Here is a 21,130-nt window from a genome sequence, read left to right on the forward strand (position 1 = left end):
AAAATATCTTAACTTAAAACTATAAGTCCTATAAATCCAATATGCCACCACAGTATAACATGTTGTCTTTTCTGACTTGTTCATTTGTTTTTTTAAATGCAACATTTCATTTGATAATGTGTTACAGAAAATCTTACAAAGAAGAACTTTATAACAGAAAACATAGGTTGAGGTATTCACGTTCAATGAACAGATTTGTTTTTACATAAATTGTACAGGATTGTTTTCAGAGTTATATCACAACTTTAAAACTTTAAGCACATTTACAGGAAAAATCTATTTAAATAAATGACTGGCGATTGCTGAAGTAAAAAGTCAAGGCAGGTTGTCATAAAAAATAGTTATTACCGTAGATTCTTCATATTTTCTTTTTTTATTAAATTTTTTTTATATTAGAATCCCTTCATGCTGTTTACCATACATACACATTTCAGTGCCTGATATGGATAAAGTGATAAAGGCATCTCAGTTTTACATTGGGTTTTAGTACTGGCCGTTGTAGGGGCTGTATGCTGATTCACTGGCAAGCTGTGGGAAAGGGGAAATGAATATTGCTATAACTAAAGTGACAATTGCAGAGTGTATAAACTGGACCCATATTATAATGTGTATGTACACTGCATTTATCTCTTAGACATTAAGTACGCTTCAAGACTTAAATTAACACAAATTAACAGTGTAAATTGTGAAACAAATTAGAGTGTAATGGAAACAAATGTAGTTAAATTAACTCAGGATTTTGTGTACATGGTAGATTACTCACTGCAATTGTCGACTTGACAGCCTGAAGCTGGAAAGAGACTTTGCCTCCCTCCTCTGGACATACAGTCCTCATGTCATCTCTGGACATTCCCAGCAGCAGCTGTCCACTCAACACGCCCAGGCTCCGCACTGTCCTGTGAAAAACAAGGCATGAAGCACAGCTTCTTTGTTATGTGCTCTACTACTTAAACAAGACAGTTGTGGGAAAATATCTTGATCCACAAGCCTTATTTGACTTACATTTTTGAAAAGCCTTTGTACTCTAACCAGGCTTTTACATTTGCAGGTGTGGACATTGCATCCAGACGAGGTGGGCCACGTGACTTCTGATATAGAAAAAGAGAAACAATCACCTATTAAGTCACATTTATTTATGACACATTTCATATGACAGGTGTAGACTCGGAGTGTGTCTCTCTCTCTCTCTCTCTCTCTCTCTCTCTCTCTCTCTCTCTCTCTCTCTCTCTCTCTCTCTATGAACTTATATATATATACAGTGTATATATATATATATATATGGTGATTCAGCTGCTTTTGGTGCAGTGTCTGTCGGGTGTGGCTGAATAAACCAATGCGGGATTTGCATTTCCTTCCGCACTGAACACTATAGAAGCTCAAGTGGTATAGAATTCCATACTACTCAATAAATGTAGGTTGCTACACTTCCTCAGTAGAATGTTGTGCAATCTTAGCTCACCCGTGAATCCTCCATGGGCTCGCCTCCATCCATAGGCTCCAGAACATTCTGAGGGACATGACCTTCCTCCTCACGAGCATTTCGAACAAGCCACCATTGCCTGGACTTATCCACCACCTGTGAAAAGGCAAATAAAGACCCAGTGTCAGAGTAAACCAATGTACTAGTGATGTTTATTTTTGTGTAAGTACTGGACCATATACACCACTTTCACAACTATTAAACAGGAATGATACAATGATCTATTACTAATAAAGTTTGATAATATTGAAATGGAACAAAGCTGACAATAACAATATATTCAGTCTAGTGTACAAAATGCATGAAGATTTAAATACAACACTAAATGATTATTTTCAATAAGAAGTAAATTACAAAGAAAACCATAAAGTGAATTAATGTCATAATAATATATCGCTAATGAAAGACACCAAATGTCTTACAGTACCTGAACCACATCCCCTTTCATGATGCTCAGCTCCTGGTTGTTCCTGGCCATGAAGTCATAAATGACTCGCATGTACAGGGGCGGCTCGCTGCGGCTGCAAAGGATATAGCAAAAGTGTCACAGCAGCAATGACACAGTGGAAACAAACACAGATTGCAGGGAATATGGAGCCAAAGTAACGAAGGGATACAACCATACAGGCCGGAACTACAGTATGTGTACTGGCGTCTAAGTTCACTGCATACCGTGTCGGCGGTGGGGGACCCCACGGACTGGTCATTCTGGGCTGTAAAAGGCAATGTGACACAACTGAATGAATACCTAGTTGCTTTATGGACATCATTATGTCCTACGCTCCCACATTGTAAACCTAAATGTTTATCATTTGAGAAGTTTATGGCGTCTCCATTTGTGTGGTCGACTGTTTATCATCATTTTCACAAGTGTTGTTTTTGTTTTCCATGGCAACATTTCATTTTACTACTTTATTTTATGTAATGTCACTGAACAGCATGGGTGGGAGGGATTAATGGTTTTCTTTTCTTTTAGTCTTATTTGTTCTTTCTATGGATTTTGTTGTACAGAAAAAATAAGAATGTACATTGTACATTATATAACATTTTATAATCTGTTCTTAATAAAACATATTTGACAAAGAAAGACGTTTATGGTGTCTGAATTCAAGACAAGTATGGCCATTTTGGACAATTTTTTTTTCTTTTTCCATAATGTTAATAGCGCAGGAGGACAGATTGCGTTAGTTTCATCAATGTGATAATTGATGGGTTTTCCATTCCATCAGTAGTCAATGATGTCAATAAAGCCTATGCTGATGCACTTCCTGATAACTTTAGCATCATATACAGTGCTGGGTTATGGTGATCTGATTGTGTCAGTAGTGTTATACCTCTTCAGGTGGCTGCTGTGTATCTCTGAGCTGATAGCCATGGCTGTCACCCATCTGTCCATTCTGAGGGGCAGGTGAGAAGTGCTGGCTGTTGCTCCTGCCCAATGGTCCATTCTGAGAAGGAGGTGGGGCAAGTACAGGCGGTGGCAGCTGCCAACCATCGTAGAAATCTGGGATGTAAGGTGGGATCAAATCACCATCTGGCCACCTAGACCTATGGCATGACAAGAATCAAGTAAGAATTTGAATAAAATAAATAATAACCAACTTGTTTAGTTCCCGACTTGCGTGGTCCCAGAGTAGGCCGGTGCAATAATAATAATAACAACAACAACAACAACAACAACAACAACAACAACAACAACAATGTATCACTCTTTACTTGTAACCACTTGAACCATAGCATCCTTATTCTGGGGGGGACGTTCGCCAAAAATAGCAGATCTACAAACTCAGAACACATTGCAACACACAACGTGTTGTGAGATTGTAGATCGGTTATTTCCGGCGAAAAGATTTGGTGTCGAGAGAAAAAAGAGCAGGTCCAGTTTACAAAGTATAGAGTGTTTAGGTGAGGCAGGTACTGTATACAGTAGTAGATCCACATAGCGAGCACTAGTAGGCAGAGGGAAGAATGCACACCAAGGCAGAAGTTATTTACAACCTGGTAAAGTGACTGATCATATAGCACAAGGACCGATAAGGCCGCTTACCGTGGGATGTTCCAGGAGTCTCCCAGAGACCTCCAGAGCTGGTCCTCCTCTGGGCTAACCTCCTGGCTGAGCAGCACCAGGGCAGCCTCAGTAAGCAAAGGAGTGAGGACTGGTGTACTGATGTACTTAGGCATTATCTGTGGAAAGATCAAGGAATTAAACCCATTTCCCATCACCAAATCTATTATGAGATATTATATCTAAAATCCCCCCCCTAAAAAGGCAAAAAAAAAAGAGAAAATAAATAGGCTTCAATAGAATACAATATAATACATTGTCTGAGTATGGTCAGAAAATTGTCCAATTACATCAAATAATTAAACAATCACAATCATCACTTTGTAGAGAAGACTGATTGCACTAGGAACACATTACCTTTTGTACACATTTCGTTTGGCTAATGGCTTTTCCAAGTGACAGCCAGAGGGGAGAAGATGGTCAGTATTGTTAACTACTGTACCCTGGGCCTTCCTGTGTGTAGCCTACAGCTAAATGATGCAGGTCACTTACTGCAGACTAAAGTGCTAGTGCAGACTATTAAAGAAGGGGCACTCACCACTTGTAAATAAGAGAAGAGGAAATGGACATATTCAGGAGCAGAGGGACTGCTCAGTTCTCCATTCAGTTTACCCTGCAACATCACATAATGCCGAAAACACCTTTTTCAGTTGAATGTGTCCTTTTTACAGAGTCACTTTTTCAGTAATTTTTCTCAAGTGAACAAACATTTAATTTACCATTTACAGTACTTGTCTAAAGACACTTGAGGGTCTGTCTCACATTCCTTTCAACACACTAATGCCTGATTTAGTTGAGCACCGGTGTTGTGTACCGAAAATAGCCGATCTACAAACTCACAATGCGTTGCACTATGGCACGTTGTGAGCCTGTGGATCAGTTTCTTTCTGTGCACGACACCAGCACGCAACTAAGTACAAATCACCCTTAAGATAAGCAAGGTCCAGCAGCAAGTAGCAAAATCATCAATCATCAAACTGCATGCAGTGAATTTCCTTTTCACAACATTAGCTTCAGACATACCAAAAGATTGAATCCATATTTAAATTTCTGAAGACAGGAAACATATTCCTCCCAAGGTGGCATATTGACTTCTGGTACAGCTGGGGAGGTTAGAGAAAGGCAAATACATGTTGATATTATATGAGCACCTCACCCATTTTCAACCTAATCTTCGTAGTGGCATCTTAAGATGAGCATTAGTGAGGACCAATTATTATTGAAGACCAATTATATATAATGGTCTTCACTAATGCTCATTTTAAGATGGCACTATTTCTACTCACTCTGCATCTCATTGGTGGCAGGCTATGGACAGTTCAGAAACCTGCCTACCAATGACACCAATGGGATTCTAAGCTAATAGAAAATACAGCCTTTCTCTTCCACGAATGTTAATGTGCTGAAATAGAAGCCATTGTTCTTGCATTCATTTAAAATAAAACGTTTGAAATCTTGTTTAAAATGACCAAACCTGCCTACTGATGATGTCATTGGTAGGCGGGTCTCTGAACTGAACTGTCCACATCCCTCCTCTGAGACACAGAGCAAGTAGACAGAAATGGTGCCATCTTCTGAGTATTAGTGAGGACCAATTATATGAAAATGGTGAAGTGGTACTTTAAGGCCAAATAGAAACAATTACAAAATATTACATATTATAGAATATAGATACAATTATTTCAGTTTTATTTCCCCATACTTATTTGCTTAAGCCAGTGGAATAACAAATCAATAAAGTAAATCACCATTTTTCTTTGAGTCTTTCTTTTTCTTCTTCTTCGTTTTTCCCTCTTTGGATGCAGGTCCATCTGTAGCAGCACATACATTTCCCACAAAGACCTCCACATCATTTAAGACATGGTTAAGAATGTCCTGAGGGGAAGAAAAAAACAACATGTCACTGTAGTATATGTATAAAATAACTTAACATCGTAGTGGCATTGAGTGGTGTGTAGGATATATGTTGTCTTCAAATGATAATGACAATAATCTATGATAAATTATCAGACAATTATTTGAGAAAATAGTTAGTCCTTGGTCCTTGGCAGGTGGCTTATTGTGGATGGAGGAATGGATGGATGGATGGATGGATAGATATATATATAGATAGATAGATAGATAGATAGATAGAGTATACTTACTATGTTTCTTTCGGTCTCTGTATATTGGGGTTGCTGAGGCACCTCTTGCTGATTGCGTGATCCATTCATTTCAGTATTATACAGCATTTCATCTTGGTTGTAAACCGGTGGCGGAAACATATTTTCTAAGAGGCACAAACATAAATTAGTATCCATAAATTAGTCATTAACATTCTTTAAAATGAAAGCATACACTGGGTCTGTGAACCAACATGTTCTCCAGCAGATAAGATCAAAATCTACTACACTCCTCAGATATGCAACTGAACTCAATAAGTCAATTAAACAAGCGATGCACTATTTCTCAACCAATTGCAGTAGAAGATTAGCAGGATTGCTACAAATGACAGAACTGCATCATGTTCTCAACTAGATTTTGTTATAGACGTTTGTAATAAGCACTGTTTCTCAATGTTGGGTACGGGTTACAGGTTATTACAGGTTTGTAACTCTGAGAGTGTACAAATGGAACCAAATGGACCCTCATGGTCCCTCATTTGGTATCATTTGTACACTCTCAAGAGTTAAACACTGAGGATTTTCCAGTGAAGATGAGGGTCCCACAGATACACATTTTATCAACTGGGAAACCGTGGCCTAATGCATATCAAACCGGGGGTCCTTGAACATAAGAAGGTTGAGAATCACGGTTGAGAATCACTGGCCTACAGTCATTTGCCATGAGATCAAGTTGCACCTGAGTTTCTCCAGTTCCACTGAGAGGGCGGATATTCTGGTGGAGGCGGGGTACTTTCAGGAAGCACAGCACGAGGTCCAGGCTGCCGGACACCTCCTGGAACATGTTGGCTTATAATGTTCTCTAGATTGCTCCTGAGAACGCCCCAGAGACAGAAAATAACTCATAGTTTACACATGAAGTGATTCAATCAAGAAACACTGACCATTGTCATCCAAAAAAGGATGACAACTGCTTTACATGTTTGAGGGAAAAGCCACTGTACCTGATGTCATACGGCTCTCTGGGGGGTTCCGTGTTAGGGCCTCTGTTTTGCATTATCTTGTCCAGATCGCCGCTGATATGCTCTGCCTGATGAACCAGGTGTGGTGCTTTAGGCGTATGTCAATGTAAACACAAATACTACCAGCAAAGCAGTCAGAAGGTTGTATAAAACAGTTCTATAGTTATATAAACATGATCTCCAATCTAGATTGTACAATTTAGTGATACGTGGGACAGAACAACCCGCAACATCTTGACAAGATGAAAATGATTAATATTATAGACCAAGAAATACTGTGGCAATTTAGCCATGGATATGAGTTACTTTATGATCTCCTCTATCTGTAGCCACCCACAATTAACCTGCAATTTGGGCATCACTAGTACACACATGTATCTTGGTGAAAACTGTCAGAAGGTCATGGAGGGTTGAGGTTGTAGTAAGATTTGACTCACCCCAACCTCCTCACACTGGAACATGTAGACCTTGGGAGGGCCCCGGTTTCGTTCCTGTACAGTAATGGTCAGGAGTGAGTTATAAGCACAGCTGTCCAACACAGCCTTTGTTTCCAGGATGCAGCCCAATGACAGTGATTCTAGTGCCACCTGTGGAACCACAAAAAAACAAAAAACAAATGGGTATAGCCTATAGAGCAAAGCACACAGTTTTCTATTAGATTTCATGATAATTAATTGATATTGAATAATTAATAAAACACTTTGGAGAAAGATTTGTCTAAGTTTTCCGGTGAGTAATATTTATAAATATGTCCATGTTTTTAGAGACACGGTTGAAGCTGTGCGTGACAAAATTATTTTGTGACTATACAATTCAATTCAAATGTATTTGTTTATGGTGCATCGTCACTCCAAGGGATCTCTGTACACCCCACAACAGGAAAAAAACACAGTATCAAGAAATAGTACACATAAACAGGAATGAATAATACAGTTAAAAAACACACGCATAAAAACAGTAAAAGCAGTCAAAACATTTGGTTCAGTTAAAATCTAGGGAACTACACAACTGCAAGTCCACTGGTTGTGCATTCCACATCTGCTATGTAAAAGTATTCTTCTGAAAATCCTGACAAACCTTGGTCTCAATGTCACTAAGCAGTAACTCCCCTCCCTGGAGCTCCATGATCATGTCTTGAGGCCACACACTGCCTTTTGTGTCCAGTCTCTTCAGCTTGGCAACACAGTCATTTAGGCTCTTCACCTCCTGGCCATCCAACTCACAGGTAAACAGGTGCTACAGACAGAGTCATTGTGGAGAGTGGAGACAATTAATGATATAGTAAGTACACACGTGCACCTCCTTGCACATCCTGGGTGCTTTGCTGAGATCTATGGAGTGGTCTTTCCAACAATTCACAAAAACATGTCAATGGTAGATGTGTAAAAGAAAAAGACTTTACCCTCGTCTTAATATGTTTTACTTTTTTCTTGTTGAGTTTTGAAATAACCCAATGCGGCCATAATGAAAACTATGGTAAATGGTAAATCTATTCAAGAACCTCTACTTATGACTCACTGACGAACTCGAGTGGATGTTCATAAATAACTAAGTCATGTTGTCTCCTACTGAACACTATATATTGTTTTAAATACATGTTTTTGTTTTGTTGCTTACAGTTTTTGTAGGAAAGCTGGAGATACCACGTTTCTAATTTCTAAGAGGCCAACCGAAATTCAAGTGTCTACACAGAGCCGGATATTTCTTTTGCTCTTACCTCCACTCTGAAGTGAAAGCTGTCAGATTGTTTGTTCAGCGTTTCTGAGTACTCCTTTCTTTGCACTGAAATAACAGGGCAACATCTGGTTATGAGTAGGAACAATTGTATATAAAGTATTATAATTTTAGAAATAAATACATTGAGAGAAAATATATAGGATGGCTAGTTGTGGGGTTGTTAAGAACATACTATATATAGATTTGCCACTGGGCCTGGATGAGCTGTTTCTCTCCAAATTGGAACTCCTTGTTTCATCATGCTGGTGACCTTGAAAAGCTTTTCTCTGGAATTGGGAACTCTTTGTTTCCTCTGGCTGGTGACCCTGAAAACCCCTTCTGTGTTGGAGAAAATCTTCTGATGGAAATCCCCCCCTAAAACACAACACCCAAATCAACCAGGGGTTAATAGCATATTAGTGGTCAGTTGCCTAGGGCAGCATAACATGTCAATAAAACATTCCACTATTATGACACTGAAATTAAGATAAAGCATTGTAGGGTGTCATTATGTGGCATTATCATTGTGTGCACATGAAAGGAGATGACATGGTTAATAATACTGACCTCGGGGAATAAGAGAACGGTGCGTTTCCTGTGTTTCCATACATTTTCAACCAGCAATGTCAATCACCTGTAGACCTCTGGTATGAGAAATGGAACGTTTGGATTGAAGAAACCATTGGAAAACTAATAATCAAGAATATATTTGCTGTCCTATTTCTATATGTTTTACTGTATGTAGCCTACCTTTATGGACCTGATTGTTGTGTGGTTAGGTTATATGAGGCAAACCGAAACCTATTGCACACTTGACACAATGACCACAGTCCACTGAAACACACAATCACTAAGAGTAAAGTGCAGGAAAATAACCATAAATGCATACATGAAATGAATACTTAATGATAGTAATTTAAATAAGATTTAAATACAAAATTCCCATTCAAATGCCTGAATTAACTCTAAAAACAAGCAACTCACTAGACTGATGCCAGAATGTTATTCTATAAATGCTATACCCATATCTGTGTACCAATTACAATACTGACAAAATGTTGGAATTCTACTCAGAACAGTCGCTACATAACATTTTAAGAGGCTCTTCTTCAACAGCTTTTTCTTTAGCAGTTCAATTTTCCAGCAGGATATGATGCTACAGTTCAAGATGTCTCATTTAACCTTCAGCAGTCAGTACAGCACATGCCACTTTTGAATGCATTAATTTAGTCTTTACCTTAATGTTGCCTCTACACTGATCTCATGGTTCCATTCTTTCATAGAGATTCCATCAGTACTGCTCCTAACAGACACACATTCCCTCCATACAGGGCAAAGATTCTTAACTTCCTGCACGAAGGCAGAAGGATCAAAGTGTAAACGGCTGGAATGACTGCTCAGGAGGGTTGGGCTTGTGTGGTTGCAAAATATATGATCAGGGTGTGATTTAATGTGGCAGTCTCTGGGTGATTATGAGTCCAAAGGTTTAGAAAGGCCTAGCGATATCTATTTTCCGGGTGGTCAAGGCCCTGACACACCATGTTTTAAGTGCTGTTATGCAATTATATATACACGTCAATGTTTTCTGTAGTTCGATGACGTGATGATACACTCCTTATATATGCTGTATAATCCAAATATGAGAGCTTGATCAGCTCAGTTCACACAGACATACAAAAATACTGAAAATACAAACAAAGAGGGTTAATGAAGAACCATTTATTTTACTATGGACTGACGTGTATATTATGTACACACTCATAGTATTGACAGAGACCATCTTTATGAGGAAATAGTTTATTTTATAAAGAAAAAAGGGGAAGTCTTGTCGCAGTACGAGTCAGGAAGGTCTTCTCTGAAGACTTGACAGTTTAGGCTGTAGCAGCCTTGACCTTAGCCAGGGCCTTCAGGTCTGTGATGCACTTGGCAATGCTCTCCTTCTCCTGAAAGAACACAGGGGACACAAAAAACAGTCATACGAGTGTGATATCTGAGAGTCCATTTTAATACAAGGGAAGAAAATAAAACACATTCCACACAAAACCAAAATCAAGTTTGAGTTATTTCCAGTATTTTATAATAACTCATATATCATCGCTATTGGGCCGAAACCTTTTATCTCCATGTTTCAACTTATGTTTGTTTTTTTGTAAATTAATGCCTTACTTCATCATATAATATTGGCAGAAATAGCAGACCTTAACACTCACAACGTTGTGAACTTGTAGACCGGATATCTTTGCTATTTTTATAAGTGTGTGTGGGTTTTATAAATATCATACTTATATAATAATATAAGCTTGTGACTTAATAACTACATTGATCCATTGGAATTTAGGCTCTTTTTTCCATTACTTGAAAAGTAACAGTTTTGTACATACAAGGTTTCCAGCTACAGCGACGATATACATGGGTTAATTCAGAGGAGCCCAAACATGTGCCATGGAGGATGGAGGGTAGACCTTGGTGCAGCGTTTTGCTACAACAACACTACACCTGGGGACCAATTATGAAACCTTGAGATGAGTTGCTGGAACAATACCCCACTTACTTTGTTCTCCATGGCACAAGATTGGGAGCCTTTGCTTTAGAGTCTAATCAACCAGACCATCTACTAAGACTCAGTGGCTACCTCTAGTGGCGAGTTAAATGTTCATTTAACACTACAGCAGAAAGCTAAACCACGCCTGTATGAAAATGTAATTAATACATTTTATTTTACACTGTTTGTTAAAGTGAATTGATAATGACAAAGGGAGTGATAATGAGTTTAAATAGCTAAGAGATGTCTTGAAGACAGTTTTATTAACTCCTTGGAGTTTTTAATCTCACCTGCGCGTATTAGTGTATTATGTATGTTCCTCTGTGTGAGTTTCTCTTACTGTATTTTACAGCCATCTGGAGGCTTGTGATAACTTAAGAGACCAGCATCAAAGTTACTAATTAAATCTGTGTTTAACTGAAAAGGCCTGTTTGAATTAATGTCAAATAAGCAGCAGAAGAAACTCAGAAGTTTTGTTTTAGTTTTTGTCAGACCAAGTCACGTATGAATTTGGTTTAGTTACTGGAATGTATAGACGCTCGTCCCCTCGGGCTATGTGATCTAAACTCCACGAAGGAGATTGGATCCAAAAGCGATGGTATTTGTGGACTGCAAACTATATAATGCCAACAAATCTTGTATGTGCTCGTATTTTTATGTTAACAAGTTTATTTTAAAAGTCAATTGATGAATGGCCAGAACTAAGTGTAATGCATTAAATTGTTTACTGAGAGGAATCCCCTGCTGATGTGATGACCGTCAGCAGTCTGATGCAATTGCGGATCAAAGTGTCCCACTTGAGTAAATTGGAAGAGATATACTGAAATGTACTATTATAGATCTGAATAACTAGGCAAAGCAGATGAAGCTTTCAGCGTTTTTTCCCCTGTATCTGCCTTGATGATGGAGTGCCCTCCAGTACTGACCTACTGGGAGGTGATGACATGATAACAGAAGACAGTACTACTGACCTGCTGGGGGGTTAGGCTGCCAACAACGTTCTTCTCCACCCAGTTAACCATGTGCTCCTGCTCCATCTGGCGGTGAAGGAGCTGAAGGGCGATCTGGTAGTCCATGCGCTTCTTTACCTCATTGTTCACCATATGTATCCTCTCTCTGCGGTTTGTCTCCAGCAGCATCGCCACGTTGTTCTAGGAGAGAGAAATAGAGGATGCAAGCCTTAAAACCTGAGTGATCCTTCTTGCAAGGAAATCACTTTGCGCCATCAAAGCTTCTCCGTGACTAGCTGCTGCAGTAGTACTGAATAATGCCCAGATCTGAAGTGGAATTCTAAACATAAGAATCAGGTTGTTTGCTGAAAAGACCAGGTATATAGACCAATTATTTGTATACAAATAATGAGACTACGCACGCAGGTTGCATGCAAGCGATTCATTCCCAAAACAGCCGTTTTGAGGAGCGCTCGTTTTGGCTAACTCAACGTCCTGCATTTGAGACGCAATGCAGGACATGTCTCAACTAAATACAACAATTGGGGTGGGGCATTGAAAACAACTAGTTTGGGAATCACTTACACACGAAAGAAAGTAAGACGTACATATTTTCACAGTACACGTTCTAAGCCTTCTTCCTCCGCTGCAGGTTCTTTTGCAACCTGCGTGCACATGCATGTCTGCCTGATGTCAGTGTAACTGTGGTCTGATAAGTGGTCAATACAACCTCGCCCATGGAAAACGATCATTTCTGCTTACCCTCTTAGCATCAAAGAGCAATGATCTTCCATCTATTCTCCACTGCTCCTTCTTCTCATCCTCAATGGCCTGAACAAGGCTGGCCATGGCCAAGTCCTTAACTTCCTGAGCCTTGGCTACTTTGTCCTGCAAAGCCACACACACACACGATGAGACAGCTGATCACATGTGTACTCAGATTGTATACAGTAGAAGAGAACATGACAATTTGCCAGAAGGGTCGAAAACAGTAATACACTTGGACAGTTTTAATCAAATAAAAATTAGTCCAGTCAAAAATCCTGATGGTAGTTAGTTAAGTCTAATACAATAATAGAGAAGGTCAATATTCTCCATACATTATTAGCACCATTTTACTACTGTAGTAGCACTACAGACACATGGTGTTCACATCTATAGTTCGGTAGACTCTGAGCGATTCAGGGGACAAGTTGCAACATTGTTAACTTTTTCATTTGGTGAGGTTTGCGTTCACATTTTGTTGCTAGTTGTTTATTGGACAGAATTTCTAGGGAAACTTATGGAAGTCTATTGGTCCAGAAATTAAATAATAAATACCACAATGAAATAAATGATTTTTTTTTACATCATTGTGTTTTTTATTTATCGATTTTATTCATTTCATTGTGGTAATTCTTTTTTTTTTTGGACTAATGGACTTCAATACAAACTCGCCAACATTTTCGTTATCTTCTAACAGCAAATTTATAGGCTACTTCATCGCAAGATGGGGTGCGCACCGAAAATGGCTGATCTACAAGCTCACAACATGTCAAGGACGTGACACGTTGTGAGCTTGTAGATCGGCAATTTTCGACGTGTGACCCGTTGTAGCTTCGCCACAGTTCTCGAGCTTTACTGGGGTACACAACAGATCAATGATGTGTGAGCATCCAGGTGTAAAGGCACCCTTAAAGCAAGCGCTAATCATGTGTCTTAAAGCAACTATTCAGAACTCATTTACACACTGGTTTAGACCTCACAGGTGGTCTGGCATGTTTAGCACATGAATCCATAAATCGATTCACAGTATTCTTAAGGTGAAGGCCCAGAGGATTATCTTATGGTTGTGCAGATTTCCATGTTTTCTATTTTGAAACATAATGTCTGTTCTGGAGCAAACATTCAGCGAAGAAATTTAGTGTAGAACGAAAACAGGAAGGGGCCTAATATAGACCCCTCAACTAAGTATAGGGTTTAAATGCTTAATTATTCCTGTATGTTCTAATGTTTTAATGACTTTGGAGAAAATGTTAACACAAAAGCTTATAACAGTTACGGTTGCCATAGGCTTAGACTGGAAGGGAACTTTACATGGCTCACTGAGCACCAGCGGTTTCCATGGAATAGGACTGCAGACCGTTATTATACTGTAGCTGCCATTATTGTGATTCTGTACTATTGTTGTTATTGGTCATTATTGTTGTCCATCTTGCGTCTCCCTCCCCTCTCCCCATCTCTCACTATTATTATAGTTTCTATTATTGTGGTCATTATAGTTGTTACTATTGTGTTAGACCATTTTGTGTCTTCCCTCCCCTCTCATAGATGGCTAGAGCTAGACTCTTGCAGAGCCGTAATTTAATAATTGTCTTAGTGAGAAGCCTACCTCATTCAGTTTGTCAGCAAAAGCTGCAACGTCGGGGCCAAATTTCTTCACTCCATAGATAACGACAGCACCTATGGAAGCTGCAGCGAAGGTCTCGTGGTTGATGACGTAGATCTCCTTGGAAAGCATGTACACGAGGAGACCGGTACCCAGCATGTAAGTGCCTGGTAAATAGGGATGAAAGTACGTTTTGGCAAGAGTCAATGTCGCTGTTCAGACATCAAAAGAGTAAAGTTGTGAAATGTAGAAACATGGAGGGGATAAAGACATAATATACATAGCATAATAATGCCTACATGTTATCCCATTGCTTATTAAAAGGGAAGAATAGACTTATACTAAAGACTCACTTGACAAAGTGAGAATTATCATGCAATATTAAATGTGTTGTGCTTTACCATGTTCATTCAATAGATGTAGTTCTACCCAAGTTTACAGAAGTTGCTAGGAAGAATCGATAACCTGGCCAGAGTAGGCAAGACATGACATTATTGAAAATGCCTATGGCTATATTTGGCCTAAGCCAGCTAACCTGTGACTCCAGTCTTGGGGTATAGAAGCTGGAACAGCTCTTCGGGGATGATTCCATGGCGGACTTTGCCTCCCTTCTCTGGAAGAGCGGGCACGGGTGCCAGACTCTGGGAAGTTGTGTGGAGGGAACGGGATGCCTGGACCAGGCTATGGTAGATGGACAAAAAATACATTGAACAGTGTAAGTTGTGTCTTTAAAGAGGTAGTAAACTAAAACACACATACTACAAGGAGAAAGGGACAAGTAGACTGCAGAGTTGTGAAGTGTGTGGCATAGCTAAAAAACTGTCAATAAGTAAAGAATAGATTAGAATACTTACAAATGGGAACAGCACATCATCTTGTGTTGAATAATAATAATAATATAATAAAAATAATAATAACTACTTATATGTCTATTTTCATTGATGTTCAAGTAGATAATCTTAGCATGTAACTAGCAATAATTGATTACATAAAATGATCATGATAAATACGTACCCAGCTCCAAGATGACCGCTGCCTTTCAAGGCATTGGCTGAAAAACAAAACATTGACACATTCAATGTCAAAACGTCAACTGAAGCCCAAGTGGTCTATAAAGAGACAGAACATTATGTAACAATTGATTAAAAGATCTGTTGTTGACAGCTTATGTGCACAAATGAAACGTTGAATAAAAACATGTATCCCAGCTTAACCTTCAATAACATTTCGGCAAACATGCAATGATACTTTCAGACAACCAAGATGTGAAAGGTGACATCTGCAGCCATGCACAGTAGCTTAGCGAGCTGCTAGTCAGTGTTGCCAAGTCCGCTTATTATAAGCGACTTTGAGCTTCTTTTTCAAAGGCTTCAAGTTGCTTCAAGGCTTTCAAGGGCTTCAAGTTGCTTGTAAATATTGGTTAGTTGCTTATTTTTGGCTTGTTCCCTAATGTTTAAACCAGTGGTTCTAAAATATATTTTAATAAAAGGACCCTCATCTGAAAATATGTTATACCAGCAGGGACCCCCCATACATGATTTATGTTAAAATGTTCCAAAACATTTTCGCTTTCCTCCAAGATTGAAAATCAAGCTCGAGTCACAACGCGTCGCATCGAGGCGCGTTGTGAGCTTGTAGATCGGATTTTCAAATAGCCGGCGATCTCATGTAGCCTGCCTAGTCGCTTCTTTTAGGCTTGTTTTCATATACCTGGTTGCTTATTTCTCACACACAAGCTGGCAACAAGCCGCTGGTGTTAGTAGCTATTAGCTAGAGTTCATTAGTAAACGACAGCAGACAGCTCCTCCTCGTTGTAAAATAAACGCGCAGAGAGAAATACCAACATATATTATCATACCTGCATTCAATAATTGAACATTACAGCATACACATGCTAGCTAAATGTAGCTTAGTTTAGCAGACAGTTCCAGTAGCTACTAGCTAACATAAGTCACCCATTCAATGTGTGCGGCGGCCTTCACTTTACCCTTCATACACATTATGGCTTTTACTCCCTTGCAATTAGATTATATTTTTAAAAAAATGATGTTAGTTGCGCCCCCAAGGTCTATATTAAACCATACCTGAGACGAAAACGACCCTTGACAGCATGTCTGGAGGATGAAATGCCAAGTTGTTCTTGCTAAGACTTCACCGGGCACCCTTGTGTCTGTTGGCCTTTCCGTGCCCTTCTGCAGAGAGGATGAAGAACTCACAGGAAATACACGGCAAATAACGCGAGATGACAGTATGCTGGCGTTATACATTGTTTTTCCACTAGATGGCAGTGTATGATTGCTTTGGCAATGTAAGCGTATGTTTTCTCATGCCAATAAAGCTCCTTTGAATTGAATTAAACAGTGGTGTAAAGTAACTAAGTACATGTACTCAAGTGTTCTACAAGTACAATTTACTTACTTTACTGGAGTATTTTCAAATTTCCGTACTTTTACTTCTACTCCACTACATCTCAGAGGCAAATATTATACTTTTACTCCACTACAATTATTTGAAAACTTTAGTTACTAGTTACTTTGTAGATTTTGATTAATTTTACAATACATACATTAACCACTTCAGCCCTACAGTATATACATTTCGGCCATTTGAAAATAGCCGATCTACAAGCTCACAATGCGCTGCCCATTGTGAGCTTGTAGATCGGACCACATTGTGAGCTTGTAGATCTGACCACATCCATGCTCACTATGTTAAACTAGGGGCTAAAAAAGACTCCTTTTCATTCAAACCAGTAAATGCTGATGATGTGCAGAAAAAACTACTCGCCCTCCAGCCAAACAAGGCCACCGGCCTTGACAATATCCCCACCAGATTCCTCAGAGACGCAGCTACTGCTATTGCCCCCATAGTAGCCCAAATCACAAACCTATCCATCAGTCAGTGTCACGTCCCACAGGATTTCAAGTTGGCAAGAGTAATCCCTCTGCATAAAAAAGGAAGCAAATTAGAACCTGGCAACTATAGGCCTGTTTCCATCCTTTGTTCCATCTCAAAGGTTGTAGAGCGATTAATTCAAGAACAAATCAACAGCTACCTCAGCGAGCATAAACTGTTGTTTGAATTCCAATCGGGCTTCAGAACCTCCCATTCCACTGACACATGCCTACTGTATCTGACCGACTACATCAAACGTGAGGTAGACGCGGGCAAATACTGCGGCATGGTCATGTTGGACCTCCAAAAAGCGTTCGACACTGTAAACCACTCAATTTTACTTGATAAGCTGAGGGCGATTGGTTTTGACTGCACATCACTAAACTGGATGAGATCTTACCTGGAGGGAAGAGAACAAGTGGTTGACATCAACGGAACCATGTCCTCATCCCTCCCGGTGAGCTGTGGGGTTCCTCAGGGCAGCATTCTAGGGCCGTTACTGTTTCTTCTATACATTAACGACATGAGTGCTGCCTGTAACTGCAAATTGTTCCTGTTCGCTGATGACTCGGCACTCCTGATCTCGGGAGAGGACAAGTTGCAAGTTGAGGAGGCGCTCAGCTCCGAACTCTCAAAAATCCGTACTTGGCTTACCGATAACAAACTGTCACTACACCTTGGGAAAACTGAATCCATTCTCTTTGGGACCAAACATTCCCTCAGACAGATGGATGTAAATGATTTCAAGGTCAAAGTCGATGACACAATTATCTCTAGCAAAGAAGAGATTACCTATTTGGGTTGTGTACTTGACAAATACCTGACAGGTGATAGCATGGCTACAAAGGTGGTCAAAAGAGTAAACCAGAGAACCAAATTTATGGGCAGAGTTTCCTCTTTTGTCAACCCTCAGGCCCTCAGGACCCTCTCTGGGGCCCTGATTCAACCACTTTTTGACTATGCTTGCACCTCCTGGTACTCCAACACCTCAGTGTCACTGAAGACTAAGCTTCAAACCTCCCAAAACAAACTGATTCGGCTACTCCTCGGATTGGGGCCCATGACCCACCTTTCTCCCACCCATTTTGCCAGTCTAGGCTGGCTCAGGGTGGAAGACAGGGTTAAACAACTAAAAATGGGACTGGCCTTCAAAATTGTAAATGCAAATTTGCCCGATATGCCCCCAATTCCCGCATATCTGAGTAAATACCTCCAAAAGGTTAGCGACACCCACAGTCACAATACCAGAGGGAGCGTTAACAACAATTTGGTACCACCCACCCATAAATCAAACATGGGCAAATTCTCCTTCTACAGCACTGCCACCCAGGATTGGAATAGTCTAACTCCATCCCTCAAAAAATGCAGTTCGCTGGGCTCATTTAAAAGAGCCTTAAAAAATCACCTTTCAGGAGGCCAAAGGTGGAGGTAGTACCATTTTCCCGTTAGACAGCAGACCCCCCCCCCCCCCCTGTTCTTGTACATTTTTTTTCCCCCTCTTTTTTATTTTTTTTGTTGTACATAGTGTTATATATTGTTTTTGGCTGTTTATTTTGTAATGATAATTGAACTGTGGTGCCACTATATATGCCTATGAATTAAATACCAAGGCCCTCATTGGAAACAAGTCCGCAAGGACTTTTATGAACGGACCTGTTAGACAAAGTATTTTAAATGTAACTGTGCTGTTTTACATTTTTTGCCTAATAAAATATTCAATCAATCAATCAATCAATCGGCTATTTTCAAAATATTTTTATACATTTTATAAATGTTATAAATTTTGAAAACTTGCGAAATGGGACATTCTGCATTATACACTTTTGGTACTTTAAGTACATTTTGACCAATACTTTGGACTTTTACTCAAGTAAATTTTGAATTCCGGACATTTACTACATTGTATTTAAATCCTTATAGAGTTTCTTCATATTTCCACATTGTAGTATTGATACTTTTACTAAAGAATGTTAGTACTTTTTCCACAACTGGTTACAGCAGCATATTCTCAGTGCAAGTCCTCATGTGCAAACGTTTATTCTGCATTCATTCAATTAAACGCAAATATCTAGTTCAAGGTGTTTATTTAATGTCAGCAGCAGTTGCGTTGCTAAGGAACAGCTTGGGTTTGTTTCCTGTCAGCAACTGATCACAAAAACACTGTAACAGGAAATAAACTTTAGAATGTTTGTGTTGTCAAGTGTGAAAAGGTCTAGATCAGGGGCCTTCAACGTTTTCAGGCCACGGACCCCTTAGCTGAGAGAGGTGATGAAGCATGCAGGGACCCCCACTACATATTGTATAAAATTGTGTTGCAGATTAAACTTATTCATAGATTTCTATATATTTTCAGACAATTAACCACTTAAACCCTTAATACTTGAGTAAACTTTACTGTTGGCTGCTGGCTCTGCACTTGGTCTGCTCTTTTTTCCCTCTTCACCGAAACTAGCAGAGAGAGTGTTTCCCCCAGAATAGGGATGCTAGCGTTCAAGTGGTTAAGGTAAAAAAAAAGTTCCTATCACTCAAGAGATTTGCAACCTCTCTGTAGTACCTCTCAGTACACCCTTACGGGTCCCGGACCCCCTGTTGAAGACCCCTGGTCTAGATTATTGTATGTAAGCTTCCTTATGTAAGATAGAATAATACAGTGTAATTGTAGGCAGGAAGGAAGAAATCATACAAGCAAAATAGCCATACAATATTCAAATATCAGTACAGTCTGTAAAATATAGCCAACTATCACACACACATGAGAAGGGAGGCAATCTCTCTCTCCCTCCCTCCCTCTCTCCCACACGCACACACGTCTCTCACACACACACACACACACACACACACACACACACACACACACACACACACACACACACACACACACACACACACACACACACACACACACACACACACAATGAAGCCGCCAAAACACATACTGAGTAATGTGCTGACAACTATGCTTTACTTAAGTTGGATGTAAGTCATGAGCCAGTTTTAATGAGAAACAAATGGTTCTATCATAAATGAGACAGTCTACAGCTTAGAACACTGTCCTAAGTGGTACTTTTTTTTGTCCCAAATTGAGAAGGAATTGGCAGGGTTTGTCTGTAATCTTGGGGCCCACCCGTGTATGGCATCAGTGTAACACGCGTGGTGGCTGAGATAGAGGAACATATGACGTTCCCTTCACTTCCTGTAATGCTTGACAGAAACAGTTCTATGAGAAACAGAGAAGCTGTTATACCGCACACTATTTTTGCAGAGGAAACATGTTGTGTATTTATTTTTAAAACACTTGTTAGAGCCTTTCCCTAAATGAATTAAATGGCTTAGTAGGTAAGTGAAGTTACTTAACGTCTCCTCAATTACATTGAATTGTTTGCATGATCTGACACTCTTTCCCTCTACAGCAAGTATGAGAGCAGGCCTGTCTTGTATCTGTGAAGGTTTTCCTGATTCTATTGTACTTTGTTCTGTATATTGGTATAGCTATATTGTTTAAATGACAATGGGAGTTCCTATTTCTACTATATTATTACTATAACAGAGCCCCATTGCTTAAACTGTTGAGCGATACTCAGCTTTTAACATCTCAGATTGTTACCAGTCGGATAGCCTTTGCTAAATACCTGTTACTTGCCTACTCATGTGCTCTGATCACTAACTCTCTATATGCTTTGAAAATACACATGTATACAGATCAAACATTAAGGAATATTTCAACAACAAAAAATCTAGAATCTTAATATGTTCACTATTAAATATGATTCTTATATAACAAGTGTATACAACATGAGTCTGCTAATCATACTGCATGTCATAATACATTTCATATTTAAACTACCTATGACTAATCTAAGTCATTTACAGCAAGCAAATTATTTGTTTCTGACTAATTTGTGTGCATATATTCAGTCCATATAAATAATGGCAATACCTTTTCTGAAACATTACCACTGTAGGTTTGAGGCACTGGTGCAGGGAAAAGCT

At 39.4% G+C, this 21,130-nt stretch overlaps 2 protein-coding genes across 2 annotated transcripts; both read right to left on the reverse strand.

Annotated features, from left to right (window-relative positions):
* Positions 1-437: 437 nt before the first annotated feature.
* On the reverse strand, positions 438-21,129 carry eps8l3b (EPS8 signaling adaptor L3b). Its single transcript, XM_080443817.1, has 19 exons — positions 21,078-21,129; positions 9,136-9,219; positions 8,953-9,029; positions 8,579-8,760; positions 8,387-8,451; positions 7,747-7,905; positions 7,107-7,256; positions 6,387-6,482; positions 5,294-5,420; positions 4,569-4,648; positions 4,084-4,158; positions 3,528-3,664; positions 2,815-3,028; positions 2,153-2,193; positions 1,908-2,001; positions 1,460-1,576; positions 1,003-1,088; positions 764-896; positions 438-528 (listed from the first exon to the last, which is right to left on the reverse strand). The coding sequence occupies exons 3-19, from the start codon at positions 8,994-8,996 to the stop codon at positions 484-486; spliced, it is 1,845 nt and encodes a 614-aa protein (XP_080299943.1). The 5' UTR covers positions 8,997-9,029; positions 9,136-9,219; positions 21,078-21,129; the 3' UTR covers positions 438-483.
* On the reverse strand, positions 10,085-16,454 carry LOC308097233 (ATP synthase F(0) complex subunit B1, mitochondrial-like). The gene is made up of 7 exons (XM_080444897.1): positions 16,330-16,454; positions 15,260-15,296; positions 14,781-14,926; positions 14,249-14,412; positions 12,640-12,765; positions 11,899-12,078; positions 10,085-10,328 (listed from the first exon to the last, which is right to left on the reverse strand). Exons 1-7 carry the CDS (start codon positions 16,355-16,357, stop codon positions 10,257-10,259), a joined length of 753 nt encoding a protein of 250 aa, XP_080301023.1. The 5' UTR covers positions 16,358-16,454; the 3' UTR covers positions 10,085-10,256.
* Position 21,130: the final 1 nt, after the last annotated feature.

This window comes from Gymnoscopelus braueri, assembly GCF_963280865.1.
Source record: "Gymnoscopelus braueri genome assembly, chromosome: 12".
NCBI classification, from domain to species: Eukaryota; Metazoa; Chordata; class Actinopteri; order Myctophiformes; family Myctophidae; genus Gymnoscopelus; species Gymnoscopelus braueri.

Bases quoted from the DNA above. Each gene is read 5' to 3' on its own strand.
- eps8l3b (XM_080443817.1), bottom strand. From the start codon at position 8,996: ATGTATGGAAACACAGGAAACGCACCGTTCTCTTATTCCCCGAG. The intron at 7,257-7,746 runs GTTTGTCAGGAT...GTGGTTCCACAG, and splicing joins TTAGTGACATTGAGACCAAG to GTGGCACTAGAATCACTGTC. The intron at 6,483-7,106 runs GTGAGTCAAATC...AACATGTTCCAG, and splicing joins TCCAGTGTGAGGAGGTTGGG to GAGGTGTCCGGCAGCCTGGA.
- LOC308097233 (XM_080444897.1), bottom strand. From the start codon at position 16,357: ATGCTGTCAAGGGTCGTTTTCGTCTCAG. The intron at 14,413-14,780 runs GTTAGCTGGCTT...CCTATTTACCAG, and splicing joins CCCCAAGACTGGAGTCACAG to GCACTTACATGCTGGGTACC. The intron at 12,766-14,248 runs GTAGGCTTCTCA...GTGGCTTTGCAG, and splicing joins TTGCTGACAAACTGAATGAG to GACAAAGTAGCCAAGGCTCA.